The sequence below is a fragment of the Meleagris gallopavo genome, chromosome 19, assembly GCF_000146605.3.
Source record: "Meleagris gallopavo isolate NT-WF06-2002-E0010 breed Aviagen turkey brand Nicholas breeding stock chromosome 19, Turkey_5.1, whole genome shotgun sequence".
Classification (NCBI taxonomy): Eukaryota; Metazoa; Chordata; class Aves; order Galliformes; family Phasianidae; genus Meleagris; species Meleagris gallopavo.
In genome coordinates this window covers 1,924,498-1,942,817 of record NC_015029.2, presented here as the reverse complement: position 1 = coordinate 1,942,817, position 18,320 = coordinate 1,924,498, and the positions used below count along the sequence as shown (strand labels likewise).

Sequence of the window (18,320 nt, the reverse complement as noted above, 5' to 3'; positions counted from 1 at the left end):
AGAAAGATGCCAATACTCCCCCTGGGAGAAACTTACAGAGATTAAGAGAACTTCTGATCTTAGCAGAACCTGTCCAAATATTAACCTCAAAACCTCCCAGGAGGATTGAAGCACACTTACCCAAAACAAACTAGGCTTTTGGCAGTGATGTAGTTAAAACACATTTACTTTGCATTCATCCAGAAGGATCCTGATAAATAAAGGTAGGCAAAAATCTCTCTTCCACCCTCCCCCTGTTTATATATTACAGCATTTTCTATGTCTTTCTGAAATGGAAGCTGATTTCACGCATGGGTTATTAAATGCTCTCTATCATACGGGTATAATTAATGGCTCAGCTGGCATGACAGCAACACAAACAAATAACACTGGAAAAGCTTCCCTGAGTACACATTTTGTTATTATCACATACACCTCAAAGCTGAGACTGCAACTCCAGGCATTTTAAAACAAAAAGCAAAGGAGCTGTGCAAGGAATTGGTTTTAGGTCCTATTAGAAGTCCTGAATTTTGCAATATTCAGTCTGCCAACCAAACATGAAGCTGTGCATCCTCACCTTATCATACCAGCAGCGCATACTGAGTTGGCCACACATGCAGTTACTGGAGGAGCAGTCGTCTATACATACGCAATACTGAAAGAGAAGCAGAAGGGATCAGCTCCAAGCCACTCCAGCACAAGTGAAAGAGCAATTTCTCTAAGTGGGCCAGCGAGCAAAACCACAAGTCTTCACTTTCTCCTGTCTGCTGCTGGAGTGCCTTCCAAACTTTCCCAAAAGAGGCCAGTGCTGCAGCTCATTAGCCAAAAAGATAACCAGACTCAGTACAGTGTAATGTTTACTCAGTCCTTCAATTCTACGCATAATGGATGTCAAAGGAGTCCAGCTTGCAGAAAAGGATCCTGTCATGAGTCACCTTCATCCTCTCCCCACATTACTAACCTTCCTCTGTGCCCTATGAGCTTCACACTTGAGGACAAGGAAAGCTCTGAAGTCGCTAGGAAGACAGCATGAGGAAGGTCTCCAAACAACTCTTTAACTCACAGCCAGAACAGAGGAAATGGATAAACAAATGGGAGCTGCACCAGGCTGCTGCTGCAGTAACAGCAGAATGCAGAGGTGAGGTGAAGTCTGGGAAAGGAAGAACAGCAGAATCCCTTCTGGACTTTCAGACTACAACCTTGGCTTGAACTCAATACTAGGAGGAGACATTCCCATTCTGAATGCAAAACTTGGTCTGAGGTGCAGTGCAACATCTCTAAATGCTCGCAGCAGAACAGGAAAAAACACAATCCCTCACCTGTAAATGGGTGATGTTTCTATCAATATCCATTGGGGAGGTGACACAGTTCTGAGAGACATACTTGTAGTTGCTAGGACAAGGCTCACTGTCCACTGAATTGACACAGGGAATCGGGATCCTCTCATAGCCCCGGGCGATGTCTCTGTCAGAGGCAGAAAGAGAAGTGTCACAGCAGAAAAGCTTCCCCAAACAAGGGGCCATTCAAACACCATCCTGGGGTAGAATCAGTGTCTTTGACCACCGAGCATTCAACGCTTGAACGCAATTCAGACTAGAACAGAGTTCATTTTTTTCCACTCTGCCTTACAGATTGTTCTTCGTGTTTGTGAACATTTCCATTTGGAGGATGAATTTACAAGTCACGGACCGAATCAGCGATGTTTAAGTCCTGCTAAGCTCCAACTGACCTTCACACCAGTTCAGAAAGCACAGCACACACTTTCAGTCCTTTCTCAAACCAGGCTCCCCGCCTTGCCCTGGCCAGGGCTGTATTTCAGGACCCACAAGCAAAGTCAGTCGGATTCTCACCTGCTCACTACCTTCTCAATCTGGACAGGCTTCTCAGTCGATGACTCTCTGAGTGTTTTGTTCATCTGTAGAGCGACCCAGACCTGAGAGTTAAGGCTGGAGCACTGGAGTGGAGTCTCACCCTCCTTGTTCTTTAAAGTGACATCCGAGCCACGGGAAAGAAACAGACTGCAAAACAGTAACAAAGGATAAGCATCCCCAAGAGAAACTGCACAAGGGGAAAATGAGTTGAATCACATTCTCCAGCCAGCCCTTAAGGGACAATGTAGCATCTGCAGCAGTGAATAATCACCTGAGTTTTCTTTATAAGCGTGGCTCAGCGAATCCTTCTACAGGAAGGTGCTGCCAGAAGCCACAGACTGGAGCTCTGGGCAAATCCTGCCCTGCTCCAGGTACAACAAATGCCTTGCTGGTGACCAACCTAACTTCAGGCAAGCTGGAAACTCTTTCTGGGAGGGAAAGATAAGGGGTGGGAACAGTAGGCTGGAAATGGTTAAGTCCAACCAGAAATTTGTATTGGACTTGGCCCTTGTTTATACTCACCAGCTTTTGGTGAGGACACATGCTGACTTTATTCCTAGCAGTGACTAAACAAAAGAAAAGTCTTGTTACCCTATTACACCACAAAAAGCTCCAGGACTACCCCTCATTTTGTGATCCTTTTTACACCAGCTCTGGCAGCAGGCAGTATTTCACACCCACTGTGCCTAGGAGCAAGGGCAACAGAGAAACAAGCCCTGCATCTCAATTTTGGTCCGTGCTTAAATGCCAAAGGCATTTCAAAAGCTGTCCCAAGCTTCCAGCCAGCACCCAGCCAGAAAGGAGCAACCAGGGGAAGGGAGAGCAGCAGCAGGGCTGGAGCTGTACTTACACAACACACTCGTAGCGGTTCTCTCTGGCTGCAATGTGCAGGGGGGAATCTCCATGAATATTCACCGCATGTAAATCACACTTAGCAGCCAGCAGAATCTCTGCAATGTCAACACAGCCAGAAAAAGCAGCCCAGTGCAAACAAATATTTTCCTCCTGGAGGGGAAAAAAACAGAGCAGAGGCTTGTTTAGTGCATTAAAACCCTACTGCTTTGGGAACTCCACCATCCTCAGCTCTACACCTGTGGCATTCAACACGTAGCTTCCTTCTCCTCCCCTGCACTGCTCATTCTGCTTGGGAGTCCCAGGGTGGGCAGGGAAATCTCCACAGAGCTGAGCAGGGAGTTCTCACTCCAGCCGCCTCCACACACAGAATTGGGGAGCCTGCATCACAATGCTCCACTGCCTTTCTTTTGCACACAGACAAATTGTCTATCTGTGAGCCACAAAAACAACCTGGATCAATCCACCAGACAGGTGACAGACATGAATAAGCACAATGGAAAAGGCTAGAAGCTGAACTCCCCCAGCCCAGACACACAGCAGAACTTGCATGTCACCCAAGCTACAAAATCAAAGAGAAAAGATCTCTGCCAAGCAAGAACTGAACGCAGGCTGTAGGGTATGTGAAAGTGCTAGAAAGAGAACCATGAGCTACATGGAAAGCAATCAATCTGACTTTGGGCATCTCTTAAATACTGTATGTACTCATCTCTCACTAGCTGCACTAGAAATAGCTGAACACTCATCTATTTGATGGGGATATTTTAAGCGATGATACTCTGTTTTCTGTTACAGTGCAACTGGCAGCACTCTAGAGTCCTTCCCCCCAACAAGCCCTAAAGATGCCCAATACAACAGTGCAATCCTAGAATGGCCTGGGTTGCAAAGGACCACAATGCTCATCCACTTCCAACCCCCTGCTGTGTGCAGGTTGCCAACCAGCAGCCCAGGCTGCCCAGAGCCACATCCAGCCTGGCCTTGAATGCCTGCAGGGATGGGGCATCCACAGCCTCCTTGGGCAATGACAGTAATGATCACCTTTTTATTTATTTATTTATTTTAAATAAAAATAAAGCACATCTTAAAGTCGTTTGCAACCTAACTTAGATCTTCTCTTACGTGAGAAGGCTGCCAGCACGCACCAGGGAGTGGGAAGACCTCTTTGTGCATGGCTTCTGCCTCCTACAACGGTAAGAACCAGGAAAAACCTCACCTGCATCATGTACTGATCTATAAAAGATTAATCCTGTTGATTGCAGGCTGCATGATGCTCAGACCAGTTACAGACACCCAGATTTGCTACTTTGTTTAGCACTGGCTACTGCCTAACAGCAGCATAATTACAATCAAAAGCGTTTCTCACGGAGGATGATGTTTCCTAGCACAAATGACATTACTTCTTAATGGTTGCAATCAGGAGACACTGAGCTGTAGGTACAGTAACAGATATGTGATACATACATCTGCTAAGAGGATACTTTTCTTTCAAGTGAGTTGTTGACTGAGACAATTTGATTTTCATCATTTAACGTGTGAACTTTTAACTGGCAGCCAAAGGCTTCTGTGGCAGCTCAAACAAGAGTCAGTGCAGTCTGTGCTAGGGTTCTGAAGTCATGCAACAACCCAAAAGCCCCCTCCTCCCACTTTGACTTTGGCTTTTATGAAGAGTATCAGATCCAGAACTGCCTTTGAACTGTTTAAGTTACCAAGGAATGGAGGCTCCTACTAAGAAAGGGCTTTCAGACTGGGGAAGGCAACTCACACATGGGGCCACTCTGAGCTCCATGGGACAAATGTACCAGCACCTACCCCTGCCAGCACCCAACAGACACCAGAAAAGGCATTTAGGGTGACAAACATGACATAGTGCTTACATCCATCAGGTTCAGAAAAGCACTAGCAGCCCTGGAGAAGAAAATATATTGTCATGAGGTATGCTAGGGCATGAGATGAGATGATATCAACTACCTCTCATCTCCCACAGACCCAAGCCTGGAGTAGCTCTTCATACCCAAGCTTCCTTTGCAGATACTTCTGGGGTTTCAACAGCAGAGGGGGAAAGGTGAGAAATACTCTATTAAGAAAAAAGGAGCATTGCTGAGGTACTGAATCTCCTGAGCTGAAGCGTGAATGTGCTTCCCTTCTTCTCCCCCATCACCTCCCTCTCATTTTCTCTTTTTACTTGAAAAATTCTGTGAATTCAGCTGGCACAGAAAGACACCCAGAGCTGCTGGGCCCACTGAGCTCCCAGGGAGTCCACGTGGGAGGAGGAGGACTGCTTGCTTGCCTGTAAAGCCTCTTCTAGAGTAAGGAAGAACATCTTCCCAGCCAACACTCACTGTCACTTCTGTATAGGGATCACTGTGCCTCCCTGTACTGAGCCCAAAGTTGCTGTTCTTGGGCTCTTCTGGTTTCTAAACAGAGATTGCGGATTATTTCTAAAACAGATTCCAGGAAGAACCTCACATTGTCTCGAATGTTGATGTCTGACCCCTTTGCAAGCAGTAGCTTCACCAGCTCGATATGCTTGTACTCAGTGGCCCAGATCATCGGCGTCCAGCCTCCGTCATCCTGGGGAAGGAAAGAAAAGGGTGAGACAAGTAGAACAGGCACAGAGGTCTCCTGCTGGCTTTCACAAGCCTAGGAAGCCATGGCAGGGTGCGTCTTGCTAGAAGCCACAGACCCCTTCCCCTCCCCACATCTGCCTCATTGCAGTGCTTCAGTCTATGCTGCTGCAGCAAACAGTCCCTCACGGTCCTGCAGAGCCCAGCAAGATCTGAACCAATCTGCCCCAGCAGATTTGAGTTTATTTGCAGCTAAGCAGACTAGAGATGGGTCTCTAGGGTGTTCAAATCCAGCTGACTGTCAACAACAAAGAACACCCACCTTCTGTAAAAGCACTTACAAAAGCTCAGCTAAGCTCTGAGATGGTCAGGGCTAGGCTAGACCTATCCCACAGCACGTGCATCATCTCACCCTTCTGCCCAAAGGAGCACAGAGGCACCCTTTGGAAATTCAGGGCTAAGGGGAAACTGTAAATGCAGACACATGGAAAGGAAGTTCCCCTGAGGTCAGCAAGGAGGTTTCTGCAGCAGGCCAGAAGGGGATATCCTCACCAGGGAAGAGCAGCTTCTGCACCTTGCAGATAAGCCTCACCTGGCAGTTGACATCCATCTTTCCTATGGACAGAAGATACTGAACAACGTCGTAGTGCCCCTTTTTGGCAGCCAAGTGCAGACACGTGGAGCCCTCCGCATCCTGGACACAAGCACAAAACAAGTCCTCAGGGAACGTCCCTTCCCCACATTCCCCATGTCTGCAGACCACCAACGACGCTGAGGAACATCAGAGAAGTCATCAGAAGAACATCAGACAAATCAGAGAACTCCAAAAGCAGCAGCAAGCAGTACTGGCACAGAGCAGAGGCAGCTTTCCAGAAAGCTCAGACATGCAGCCAGTGCAGAGCAGAAGGGTGAGAGCAAAGGCTATGGGAAGAGGCATCTTTATAAGCACAGGGAAGGTAACAGCCCCAGCCCCTGGGTGCTCCCCTTCCCCAGCAGACAATGTTTGTGTTGAAGAGCCCAGAGGAAGCAAGCATCTCTTACAGAGACACAGCACTGCACTTCACACCCAAGAAGTAGCCTTGCCTCATCCTAAAATACTGTTTATACAGGTTTTTGCTGTGTTTATTAGCACAAGGCTTAACCCAGCAGCTGGCACCAGGGACCAAGACCCCAGGGTGCCCTCGGTCATGTACCCAGACTGGGGAAACAGACAACAGCAATGGCTGAAAGAAAAAATGCTTTTGGGAGCAAAGTCTGGTCGATGGGCAGGCTGGGGCTGTGAGTCATGATGGAGACACTCCCACACCAACACCAAAACTCTCGGCTGGAGTCTGATTTTTTTCAGATGCTTCTATCCCAAAAGTTCAGATTACAGCAAGGCCTGGAGACCAGGAAAGGAGGAGGAAATGAAAGGCTGAAAAGCAAGATGTTTCCTTCCTACTACAGAGTTTTCTCATGGAGGACACTCCTTTGAAAAGAGAACACAGCACAGGAATGGGGAGCAATGATGGGAAGCCTCACATCACGGATCGTACCGAGGGGGTTTCCTAGGGGCAAAGAAGAGTTTTCCACTCTCCCTTGAGAGCTTGACAACCGAATAATCTCACACCTCCCTCTCAGATTAATATAAGCTAAGTGCAGCTTCTCCATCCTACAGTGAGCTGGTGTATTTTAATACAGATTTTTTGGCAGTTTTGAGTGCCTTGCACATCTTATGGACAGGATCAGGCGGCTTCAGCCTGGGGGCTTCACCCCCACTCTCCCCCCCCACAGGCTGGGCACACTCAGTGCACACAGCAGATAACTGTCTGATTTTCCATCGAAACGGCTGGAGCTGATTTCAAACTGCAATGTTGCTACTTTCAGAAGATGACTAATTTGGTGCAAGAAACTCATTAACATAATAAACTAGTCTAGACTTCAGACGTGATCTCAGGCTTCTAATTTGTTTTTGCTGGCTCAGGGGTTTTTCCTTCCCTTTACCTTCAGAAGCAGGAAACCTCTTCTCTCCGACATCAATAAATCAGGTGAGTGACGTCTGGATTGCTGCAAGATGCAGGTTCATAGTGGCTGCTGTCCTTGCATGTGCCTGCCCTGCTCTTTCCCTCCTCCCAGCCTCCCAAGGAGTCATCCAAGGCTTGGAGTGGACAGCAGCTCTTGTGCAATCCTCCCAGCCTAGCCAGCTCCATCACAAAACGTGCATCCTGGCCCTGCTGTGCTTCCTAGCAATAGCAGAAGAGTGAGCCAAAAGCAGCAGGTTGTAACAATAAGAAGTTCACATGGGGAGGGCTCTTGTACTCCAAATAGAGTCTGATTTATGGGGCTAATAAACGATCTGTATATTTTCCAAGACTGCAAAGCAACCCGAGCATGCTAAAGGCAAACAGACAGCTGCATTTTATTGTATTTGTTTAAATTAAGGGGTAGGGAGTTTAAAGACTGGGTCCAATTCTGCCACTGCGGCGTGATTGCAAGAAACAGCACATTAGACCTTAGAGGATCAAAGCTTTATGTCACTTCTGCTGGCTTTGCAAATACCTAATTACCAACCCATTTTAAAATGGCACCCCAAAAATCTCATTACTAGGAGTCTGTAGAGAAGGAGACTCTGAAATCAAACTCCAAACGCAACGCAATGACACCAATGCTTCTTGGTGACCCCATATCAAATCAAACACCCCCTAAATTTGGTGCCATGAATTGATGTAGTAAGCAGCTGCACTTCCCCAGACTGCTCAGAGCCAGGACAGCCTGTCCAAGTCTTTGCACCCAAGACAAACCAACCTTTGTTTCCCTTCTTCCTGAGCTTAAAACCTTTAAAAAAGAAACAGCAAACAGATGAATAAAGTGCTACCTTAGGATCTACTAGTGCTCCAGCCTTGATAAGGTATTTCACAGTTTCCAGGTGGTTGTTTTCAGCTGCTTCCATCAGTGGGGTCCGCTGGTCTTCAGAGCAGCTGTCTATATTCGCACCAGCCTGTTAAGGAGGCCAAGGCAAACACAAGGACAACTGTAACCTTTACTGGTTAGCAAAGGCAGGATGTGGGAGTAAAGATTTAGCAGCAAGTTTAGCAGCAAGATGTTCCTGAAATTCAGCCATGTTGAGAAATAAACAAAACCACCAGAGGCAGAAGACAGACAAACTTCACCTGTTTTGGAAAGCAGTACACACTGCTTGCGTCCTGTAGCCAGCAACTAGAGCACAAGGAAGCAAACAGGTGTGAAACAGCTCTTGTCATTGCTGCCTTTGGTACTGATGCTCTATGGATAGTGCTGGTAACAATTCTGAGAAAAAAAACCAGCCTTCATTTCCCAGAAGCTTGGTCTAACTTGGTCTACCCTGGTCTATCATCTCTACAGACACAACGAACAGACGAGCAGTGCTTCCCAATGTCACAGGCAGTAGGAACAACCTGCTGATCACAACAGAGAAAGGAGGTGTCAAAATACTACAAACTAGCTAATCATTCTATTGAAGTCAATGCCAATATTTCTCTGAGAACACATTAAGTTCAACATGGAGTGCTCTGGACCAAAATCTCTGTTGTCCCATGCATCTTGTCCTCTTCACCTCTTCGATGTAGCTCAATGATCCACCCATGTAAAAAGCAAAGACCTGTTTACAACAGTACCACGCTGACTCAGTTTCACCTGGCACAAGAAGATGGGCCCATTGCTTCTGTGTGCCTCCCACTGCACGTCTTTGTTTTGATCACTTTTATAAAGCTAGAGCAGGTCAGACCAGAGAAGAGACACTTCAAGTCTAACACGCTGTGGACAATCCCAGCCAAACACACTGCTGCTGCAATAGCCAGACATCAGGGGACAGAGAAGAACACAAAGGATTCTGGGAACAAACCAGCCCTTCTGATCATCAACTCAAATTGTTTGTAGCGCCTTGCAAATTTTGCTCTTTCTACTCATACGAGTCATTCCGTTGTCTGTACCTGTGATAACTTAAGTGAGCAAAGCTCCACCTTCAAACAGCACTTTGAATGCTGAGACATCTCAGCAGGCTCATTATCAAAGAGTGGCTTTGCCACTTTCTCAGAAGACTTTTACAGTTTTCCAGTCACAAAGGGCAAGGAAAACACAACCAGATGCCCAAGGTGCCAATGCAAAAAAGCCCTTCAAAGGCCTTCTTTTTTCTTCACAGTGTTCTGGAGAAGATTCAGCAGCAGCACTGCTACGTGTTTCACCATTTTCTCTCATTCAAACTTACCAGAGCCCAGATCTCTACATCTCACATAACAAGTGAAACTTGCATCTTCCTTCTTTTCACAAGTGTAAAGGACAGCTCTGCTGGAGTTGCTCAGATTTTGACAGAAGACAAGACAGGGTCTGACGGCCCGCAGGCTTTACAGCCTACCCACCAGCATCACAAAGAGCAAGTTGGCAGCAGCTTGCAGCTACCTGCAGGTCAGCCTGTGCTGCCACATCTGGCAGTGCACTACACTGCGGGGCGTGCTTAGGCACAGAGCATCCCACATGCACTGCAGTGCCCTACATCAAAGCTCCACGTGCTTATTGTACAGACAGTGAAGCTGGTATGGAGAACAGCCTAGAAAGACATCTTTAGTCACACCACTAAAGTTTTCGCATCACTCTGCACCACTCCCTCCTGCAGCAAACAGTGTGAACGAGGAGGTTTTTCAGTGCTGGTTTTTCAAGTGTGCTCTAGTTCTGTGGGGCACAAGACCAAAAAACACAGAAAATTGCTCATACAGAAAAACATTTAAGTAGAGACAGACCTGAATCAGCATATGGCAGATGTCCACATGGCCAGACTCAGCAGCAGCATGGAGAGGGGTTCTCTTACTCTGATGCTCCATTTTAAAATTAGGGTCAATTCCATCCACTGAAAAACACAGCAGAGATGCCTTCAACCACAATTCAGAGATCAGAGAAAAGGGTAACAAGAGAAGGAGCTCCCAACCAAAGCTTTTAAAAGACTTTCCCCTAGCCCACCCTCAGCCCTTCTTACTACACATGCAAGGCAGAAAGCTCTCAGAGTAGTCCCATGGACATCTGGTATGCAACAGCCCTCAACCAAGGAGCTTCAGAAACACCATGGAATATAATACTTCTAAGGCATTACCATTTCTACAAAAGCCACTTCCTTCATTCCCCTTCTCTCACTGCAAGAAACACCATCAACACCGTGCAAGGGTAAAAAGGAAAAAAACAAAGTGCTGCTGTTGGAAACAACAGAAAGACAGCACTACCCAGCTTTATTGTCTCAGGACCATGATTAACTGCACTTAGTATTAGTGATCCTTTTTGCCTTGCTGTAAGAAAAAGGGCTGCAAAGAGGATGGAGCTCCAACACAAGCTCGGGATCTGGCCAGAAATTCTCACAGCTGTGCAGAGACTGACAGATGATGATGACAGCCAGACAAAGATGTCTGGGCATGATAACATGTTGCATATGATGGGGCCGTAGTTAAATATCAATGAATAACATTTTGGTGCTATTGAAGACAGGAACAATGAAGCTAATACTTGCTAGGAGAAAAAAAAAAAAGAGAGTGATAAATGCAGAAGAACAGAAAGCATCCAAAAATGTACTTCGAAGTACTGGAGTGGAAAGGAAATGATCCTAAGTAAAACACTGTGTCCTTCGCAAGGAGATGGGAATATTTGTTGGTAAAAACAACCCCAACCAGCTGAAAATCATCTGGTGACAGTTACATACCCCCAGAACAAAGCCCTGTGTACTGAGGTTCTTTTCCGCTTTCTTGCTGACTGGTCTTAATTTAATCACACTCCCATCTTTCTACCTCTCCCCTGGATGCAAATAACCAACCATCCCACTGCACGGGGGGCAAAGTACTACTAGATTGGAAAAATCAAACATAGGTCATCTGGGGGTAGACAGAGCTTCTCTGGATAAAACTGCGTCCAAATGCAGAAGCAAGCTGGGAGCAAGTCCACATTTCACAGGAAGATTAAGCCATTTCTGATGACACATTACTTGCAAAAGTGGCTTTCTCCTCCCAGCACCACTCACAAGGGGCAGTGGGGAATATGACGTGCTGCCATGCTGGGAACTGGGCTCTGGCAGCTGCCTGGCAGGAGCTGGGAGTACTGCCAGACATACCGTGTCCTGGGAAAGAGCCACCTACCCAACATAAGCAGGACTTTTTGCAGCTCTCCTTGCCTCGCGGAGAAGTACAACTGTTTTGGATGGAACCGTAACTTCTTGGGTCTGCAGCAATGGGGAAAGAGGCAGAATTAATACACACTGAAGAACACTCCCCAGTATTTTTTACCCCAACACACACCGTAGGCAAGAGAAAGTTTCTTCCTACGGTACAGCTCCAGAATGCCAGCAAAACAAAAGAACATCAGCTCTTTAGGAGATGTTCAAACCTCCAGCTTTGGTCACTGTCAGCCTTGTTCTAACAACAGCCATACCTACTCAGAGCTGCTAATAAAAATTTCAGGATCTTACTGCTATAAATAGGAATTCCTAGTAGTTATAGCTGAAGTTAGAGGTCCAGTGAAAAGCTAAGTCCTCCAGACAAATCACTATGACATTTAGAGCTTTAACTGCTTTCTGGAATCCGTTGAAGTTGACAAGTGACTGAAGTGAGTAAGAGTACACAAGAACTGAGTGGAGACAAAATCCACAGAAGCTAAATCTCAGTTTTCCTTAGGTTAAACAGCTCTGCTGGGAACTGGGGAGACCCAGAGGCCTTTTCCTTACTTTTCAGAGTCCAGGGCAATCAGGGCACTTTCCAGAGTTTCTTTAACTGGTCCCTGGGTCAGGCTAGTAGTAGGCTTTGGAAAAACTGAAGATCCAGCTAAGTCAAATCCCTCTGCAGCCGAACTTTCTGGCTTGTCTTCCTCAGACAACCGCATTCCAGTGACACTGAAAATGAGAGAGAGCCAAAGCACAACCATTAAAAATATACAACGCTGTGTGTATCTTATGCCAAAGAAGGAAAGGAAATTGATTTTAAATTGACAGATAGCATAAGCAAAATTGAAACACAAAGCAAGATATTTCACAGGCTTTTTGGTAAGAACTTGCCCTGAAAAGGGGTTGCATTGTCCTATGACTACATTTTGATGTACTCTTTGCAACAGGCAACAGAAGATCACAGGGCTGAGGGCACTGCCCTGTTCACTGCAAGTCATAAAAGCCTTGAGAACAAGATCAGATCACATGGGAAGCTGAAGTACTGTTCATCACAGGGATGTCTTCATTTATGTTTTCCTCTGAGTTTCAATTCTCTGCATCTGTACCCACTGCTGTGGGCAGCTAAGCAGCTCAGGCTAGATATTCCACATAAACTTCCCTCTCATTCACCACATATAGTGATGTCAACTGATTCCACTATTATTTCATAGAATTTCATAGAATGGCCTGGGTTGAAAAGGACCACAGTGCTCATCCAGTTCCAACCTCCTGCTATGTGCAGGTCACCAACCAGCAGAACAGCTGCCCAGAGCCACATCCAGCCTGGCCTTGAATGCCTGCAGGGATGGGGCATCCACAACCTCTTTGGGCAACCTGTTCCAGTGTGTGACCACCCCGTGTGAAAAACTTCTTCCTAATATCTAACCTAAATTTCCCCTGCCTTAGTTTCATTCCTAACAATAAGAGGAAGGAGTTGTATTAACTCCCAAATCCTTCTTATCTTCATTACTGTTGCCCCAGCTCATCTTTTGTTTGCTGGGCTCCTCTCTGGCACTGTAGCACAGAACAAGCCTGCAAACACCTGCAGCTGAGCTTGGCTTGTCAGAGCAGGACCAGAAAACACCTTGCTCTGCCAGGAGGAGCACAAGCATTCAAATGCAAAGCACGGTCTGGCACAAGGGTTGAGGCTGTCTCGTGCTCCTACGCTCACCTTCCTGTCGTGGTGTCAGCCCTTCCTTCCACTGCTGCTGGTTTCTGCTGCTCGTAGGTCAGCGACACCGTGGAAGTCGTGTCTGCTTTTGCTATTGTCACCTCCTTTGCCTTGGAGGCATCTTCCCCGCAGTGTGGGCAGTAGCTCGTGTCGTTGACCTGGGAGGCACAGTTCTTGTGGAAACGATGGGAGATGCTGCTCTCAGGCTGACACTCCATGAAAGTGCCCTAAAAAAATCAGAGAAGACATTCATACCTTGCTCACTACGTACCTTACCCCTTCCACATGCTTCATCCGCAGAGCTCTTAAATACTTCATTCATGACCACTCTTGTCCCTCGCGCTTCCAGTACAGTAAGCAAGCACTGCCACTTCTTTAGAAGAGAACAAAACCAAGGTAACGGGAAAAAACTCACTTGGTTAGGAACTGCAAAGCAAGTTTTTTAATTGCACATGGGAAACAGAACCACAAAGTCCCATTTTCCAGCTCTAACACTTGAGGTTCTTGCTTATGTTTCTAGAAGTGCCAGTGTACTGTAAGGACGCTCCCAATACTGGAAAAGAAAACTTCAAACCAGTCAGCCCTAAAACTACCAAACACATCTGCACGCAAACCATTCAAGGAACAAATAATACAATTACATCAGCTGTCAACCCCAGTGTAACCCAAAGCATGCAACTTCTCTCTTTGGACCAGCCCTGTAAACTATTTAACCCCATCTGCTGACAGATGTGAGCCACCTTTCTACAAATTATCTTCTCTTTCCAGCAAAGCCTTCCAAGCTGAACTGCACCCTAGAACTCACTGTTCTGTGATATCAGTGCTACCTGAAGCCCTACTGTGCTGTGTTATTGGTGACTGATAACACAGACAAACATTGCCAGATTTACCTTCATCAACTATGAAGTCACTCAGAGACGTAACAGCATTAAGGAAAAGTTAGTTAAAGCCCACCCTTCTCCTGGATTCACAGTTCTCCCGAGAAACCTAATTAACTATTTCAGCATTGCAAAATGCCTTCAAGTGTTTTGAGGATTTTATCTTTTAAATGATCTTTGACTCAGCATGAAAACTCAGGACGGTTCCATTTATTACAATTACAATAATGTTGAGACTTCTCTAGCATCTTTCATTGAGTCATCTTAAAGAACCCTAACATCAGACAATTAACCCACCCTATCACCCTGGGAGGCCCTCAACAAGTGTTTCACCAGCAAGGAAACAGGGACACCAATGGCTCAAAGCACTGGGCCAACACTATTAAAACCTCAGTGGCAGAGGTGGAAGAAGGAGCAGGAGATCTCAAACACTGCCTTGTTCCAGTGCCATCACTCAGGTTCCCCACCCTGTGAGTGGCAGGGGGGACAGAACCCCCCTCCTGTATGCAGACTCTTTCAAGAAGCAGGCTAACTCGATTTGTGATGTGATTGACTGTACAGAGGAAGAAAAAAACAAACAATGTTCCAAAAAAAAACTCCAAAGGTATGACTTCCACCCCTTTGGTAACACCCCTTGAGGTCTCCAGGAAGTTACAGGTGAGCATTGCAGCTACCCTCACACACATTACTGTTGAAAACACCATCTGATGTGCTGTGGAACGAGGTGGAGCTTATGCCAGGAAGTCAGTAAACCCCTTTGGGTAAATCTCCACCTTCACCTCTTCCAGCTGCTGCGACAAGTACCCCCTTCCCTAGATTGAGAGCACGGACTTACTGCAGTGCAAAAGTATCCACAGCCAGGGCAACACTGGTGTTTCACCATCCTCCCTCTATGGTCCTCACACAGCACCAAAAGCTGGACTTTGTTAGACGGGCGCATCAGTTCATACTTAACCACACTGTTTGTGCATCGGCCCAGCTGGAACAGGAGAAATTAAAGGAAATGAAATTACTGGAGACCAAAACACTCTCTGTGCTTGTGCGGAGGAAGATTTTGCACACTGCCTTGATGAGCCCTGGCTTTTTCACAGTAATTCAGACGTGTGCCAGATAGCATTAGCAGTGCAGCAGGAAGCTGTGAAAGCTGCTCTCACAGGAAGAAATGCATCATTTACTAACTAACATGCATGTGGACCGGAGTCATTTGTTCCTTGCAAGAAAAATCATAACTGGAAATACGCAACAGCCAAGCAGCCACAGAGGGGGCAGTCCCAAGGGCCTGACTCACGAAACACTCTCTGCTTTTGCCAGGAAGAGCGGGTGTCAGTGACCAAGAGAACAAGACCATACGCACTAAATCTTGTTACTGTTCAAAAGTACAAGTCACAGGAAGATAAAGGGAAAAATAATTGCTCTTCGTTGCCAGCTATGTTATCGTCTGTACTGGTTCCAGCACTGGCCCCTGCCCAGACCACAGGGATGAATAGCCAGTCGTTTACGAGAGCTCAACTCCAGTCAGGTTTTCAGCATGCTTTCTGAAACGTTCCACCAGTGTATAGTTTTGAGCTTAAGAGCTGTCTTCTCTCACACCACCTTGTTCTGGTAACGACAGGAGGCTCCATGAGCAGGGCTTTTCCCAGCGGTGTCACTCCCTCTGCTGTGCCAGAAGGACTGGGGCTTCCTTCTGCCACCCTTGTGCGTACACCTATGAGCCTTCTTCACATCCTGGTTGCCACCTGCCAGCACGGTGCAACATCGATTGGGTTCTCTAACTCCCTCCAGATGAAAACCTTGCTTTCCCCAAATGCTTGGCAAAGGACATTTCCAGCATAGAAAAAAATCATGAAATGTTCATAGGAGGAAACAGCCCTACCAGAATCTGAGCGTGGTGCACTGCACTCTGCCTCCATGATCAGAGCAGTCCGTAAGGAACACAGTGTCTGTTCATCACTAGCAGGCTGCCCCTGCTGCTCTAGCTGAGGTTTGATTCACTGCTTTTTCTCACCAAAACTAAACTCCCTCTCTGATTTATTTTAAACTCCATTTCTCCTACAACCAACACACCTACAGGAAAAAAAAAAAAAAGAATGGTTTTTAACCTGAGCTCTTCTCCCTTAGCATCTCTGACCCAGCTTACCCAAATTCCAGCTGCAAATCCTACCTGTGATTGTGACACCTTGCCTAGAGTGATCACTGCTAGCACACGGACCCCAGGGGCTGCAGGAAAGGACCAGTCCATTGATTTTTTATTTATGAGTGGAGAAAATTTGATTAAGGCGTGAGAAGCTGCACTGTCTGTAAGGAAGTCCCTGCATCATTCTGTCACAACATATTATTTGTTAGAAAAGTCTAAAATAGTACAAAATGATTAATTGCTAATTTCCAGCCATTAGAGAGAGTAGCACGGTGCTCCTAACTATTTATAACATTATCCAAGGACATGACAGTCTAGAGAACCCACTATTCATACATGTAATATCCTTACCACTCCTATGAGTCACTTATCCCATTACCAAAAAGAATCTAACAGAATGCATGGCTTTTGCTATTCCTTTCTCTGATTTATCTGGGGAGAGAACTGTCAGACAACCATAGGAACTCTTCTGTATACGTTTTGTTTATTCAGAAACCCTGGAGAACCTTCTCTCCTGTAAGTTTCCAAGGCATTCTCTCCTTAACGTATCAACTTCATCATGCTAGTGAAATTCCTTTTTCTGTAGGTACCAGCACCTACTAACAGAAGTAGAGCTGGGCTGTAAATGTGATTACCTCCTCCTCCCTCCCTCCACCCATCTACTGGGATCCTCCAGAAGAACCAAGAGTATTCTGACTCCTTGTCCTTCTACCAGTAAATATCAGAGCACTGCAGCATGGCTGCAGCTCAGCTGAAGCGTCAAAGAAATGCCAGTTCCTTCCAGAGCAAGGGGCATCTCCTGAGTTTGCTTCTGTCTTCCCTTCCAGACTCTGAGAGGAAGTCACTTTTGCCACTTAATTCCACCTTCTCGGAACCAGCAGAGCCCAACTAGCCCAGCTGTGATCAATTTAGAGGCATCAAGTGCAACGTTTCCAGCCAGCCAGCCACAGAGGCTGCGCAGGACTGCCAGGACATAGGAAGCTTTGTAACAGAAGCCTCTTGGGGGGAGGAGAAAAGTGGAGGGCCAGAAGAGACTGAGCTGGCGGAAGGCATGCCAAGTTCCAGAAATTCAAGAGCTGGCTATGGAAAGGTTTGCATCAGCTCCTCTGTAGTCAAGGGAACCAGCTCCAAGCTTCCCCTGATTGGATTCTCTCACTTTGATGCATGCTAATGTATTTTAGCCCACTTGGCCTGAAGCGTGCCTGTTACATCCAGTTGATCCAGCTACACAAGCCAGGACAAGCAGAAGATCCACCCAGTGCCTCTCCAGCTAGCCCTGCAGACTGCACCTACTCACTTTGGAGTGGCTTTAACCTGAGTGGGCGACACATGCAGTGTGCTGGAGGGAGGTGTTTGCCCCACCATGCCCACACCAGTGGGCTCCCAGTCTGGCATGTTGCAGAGCACCTGCGTGATGTAATGCATGCTCCTGGCACGGCTTTGTCTCTTTATGTCTTTGTCCTCAGGAAAAAAGTCTGCGAGAAGCTGAAAGACAGGTTCCTACCTCATTATCCACACTCTCGGTGGCCATGCACTGGTTGTTGGCTAGCGTGGTGATCTCTCTGCTTTTGGGGGTTTCCATTCGACAGCTACAGAGGGGAACTTCCTGGAGACCATCTACTTCCATTGCTTCAGGACCATTGGAAAGACCTAGAGTACAGAAGATCAGCAAATCAACTCTGATGTTACCCTCTGGGAGAAAGGATGCAGTCCATCAACACTGTCCATGTCTCATGGCATCTTCCAGTTCCACATCCTGAAATGCTTTAAAGGCATCACCTAAACCCTACAAAAAAGACCCACTTCTTACAGCAGATGGAGTTTACAAAAGCACACTGTGCTTTTCTGAGTCCAGTGACACTACAGATGACAGTTCTGAATTCAAGAATATTGAGTTAAAAACAGTTTATCCTGAGAAAACCCCAACATGGAAAAGCTACAAGGTACAGATTTTTATCAGTCTCTCTTTCTCACCTGTCCCACAGCACTGTGCTCTGGCAATAGGAAATCTGTGGGTAACAAACTAGAGCTGGAAATTTGAGTAGGAAGGGGAGTGTTAAATAGGGAAGATCAGGAAAGCATAAACTACTATTTGCAGAAGCTTACTACACAAATGGGAAAAACAAAATTCCCGGGACTATTTAGTCTCACACAACCAAATATATATATATACACATACATACATA

General features: G+C 46.5%; 1 protein-coding gene across 14 annotated transcripts in view; it reads right to left on the bottom strand.

Annotated features, from left to right (window-relative positions):
• EHMT1 (euchromatic histone lysine methyltransferase 1) overlaps window positions 1-18,320 on the bottom strand; it is an 81,030-nt gene that overhangs the window by 11,658 nt on the left and 51,052 nt on the right. For 12 of the 14 annotated variants that reach the window (XM_019621380.2, XM_019621374.2, XM_019621373.2 and 9 more), the window contains 13 exons: window positions 17,639-17,784; window positions 14,836-14,979; window positions 13,123-13,349; window positions 11,976-12,140; window positions 11,392-11,474; window positions 10,018-10,124; window positions 8,121-8,243; window positions 5,859-5,960; window positions 5,169-5,273; window positions 2,701-2,855; window positions 1,830-1,997; window positions 1,299-1,443; window positions 557-634 (listed from right to left, as the gene is read on the bottom strand). In XM_019621380.2, the coding sequence (XP_019476925.1) occupies window positions 557-634; window positions 1,299-1,443; window positions 1,830-1,997; window positions 2,701-2,855; window positions 5,169-5,273; window positions 5,859-5,960; window positions 8,121-8,243; window positions 10,018-10,124; window positions 11,392-11,474; window positions 11,976-12,140; window positions 13,123-13,349; window positions 14,836-14,979; window positions 17,639-17,784 (1,748 nt within the window). The remainder of the gene's footprint in view (window positions 1-556; window positions 635-1,298; window positions 1,444-1,829; window positions 1,998-2,700; window positions 2,856-5,168; window positions 5,274-5,858; window positions 5,961-8,120; window positions 8,244-10,017; window positions 10,125-11,391; window positions 11,475-11,975; window positions 12,141-13,122; window positions 13,350-14,835; window positions 14,980-17,638; window positions 17,785-18,320) is intronic. The other 2 variants (XM_031556149.1, XM_031556151.1) reach the window with 1 other exon arrangement.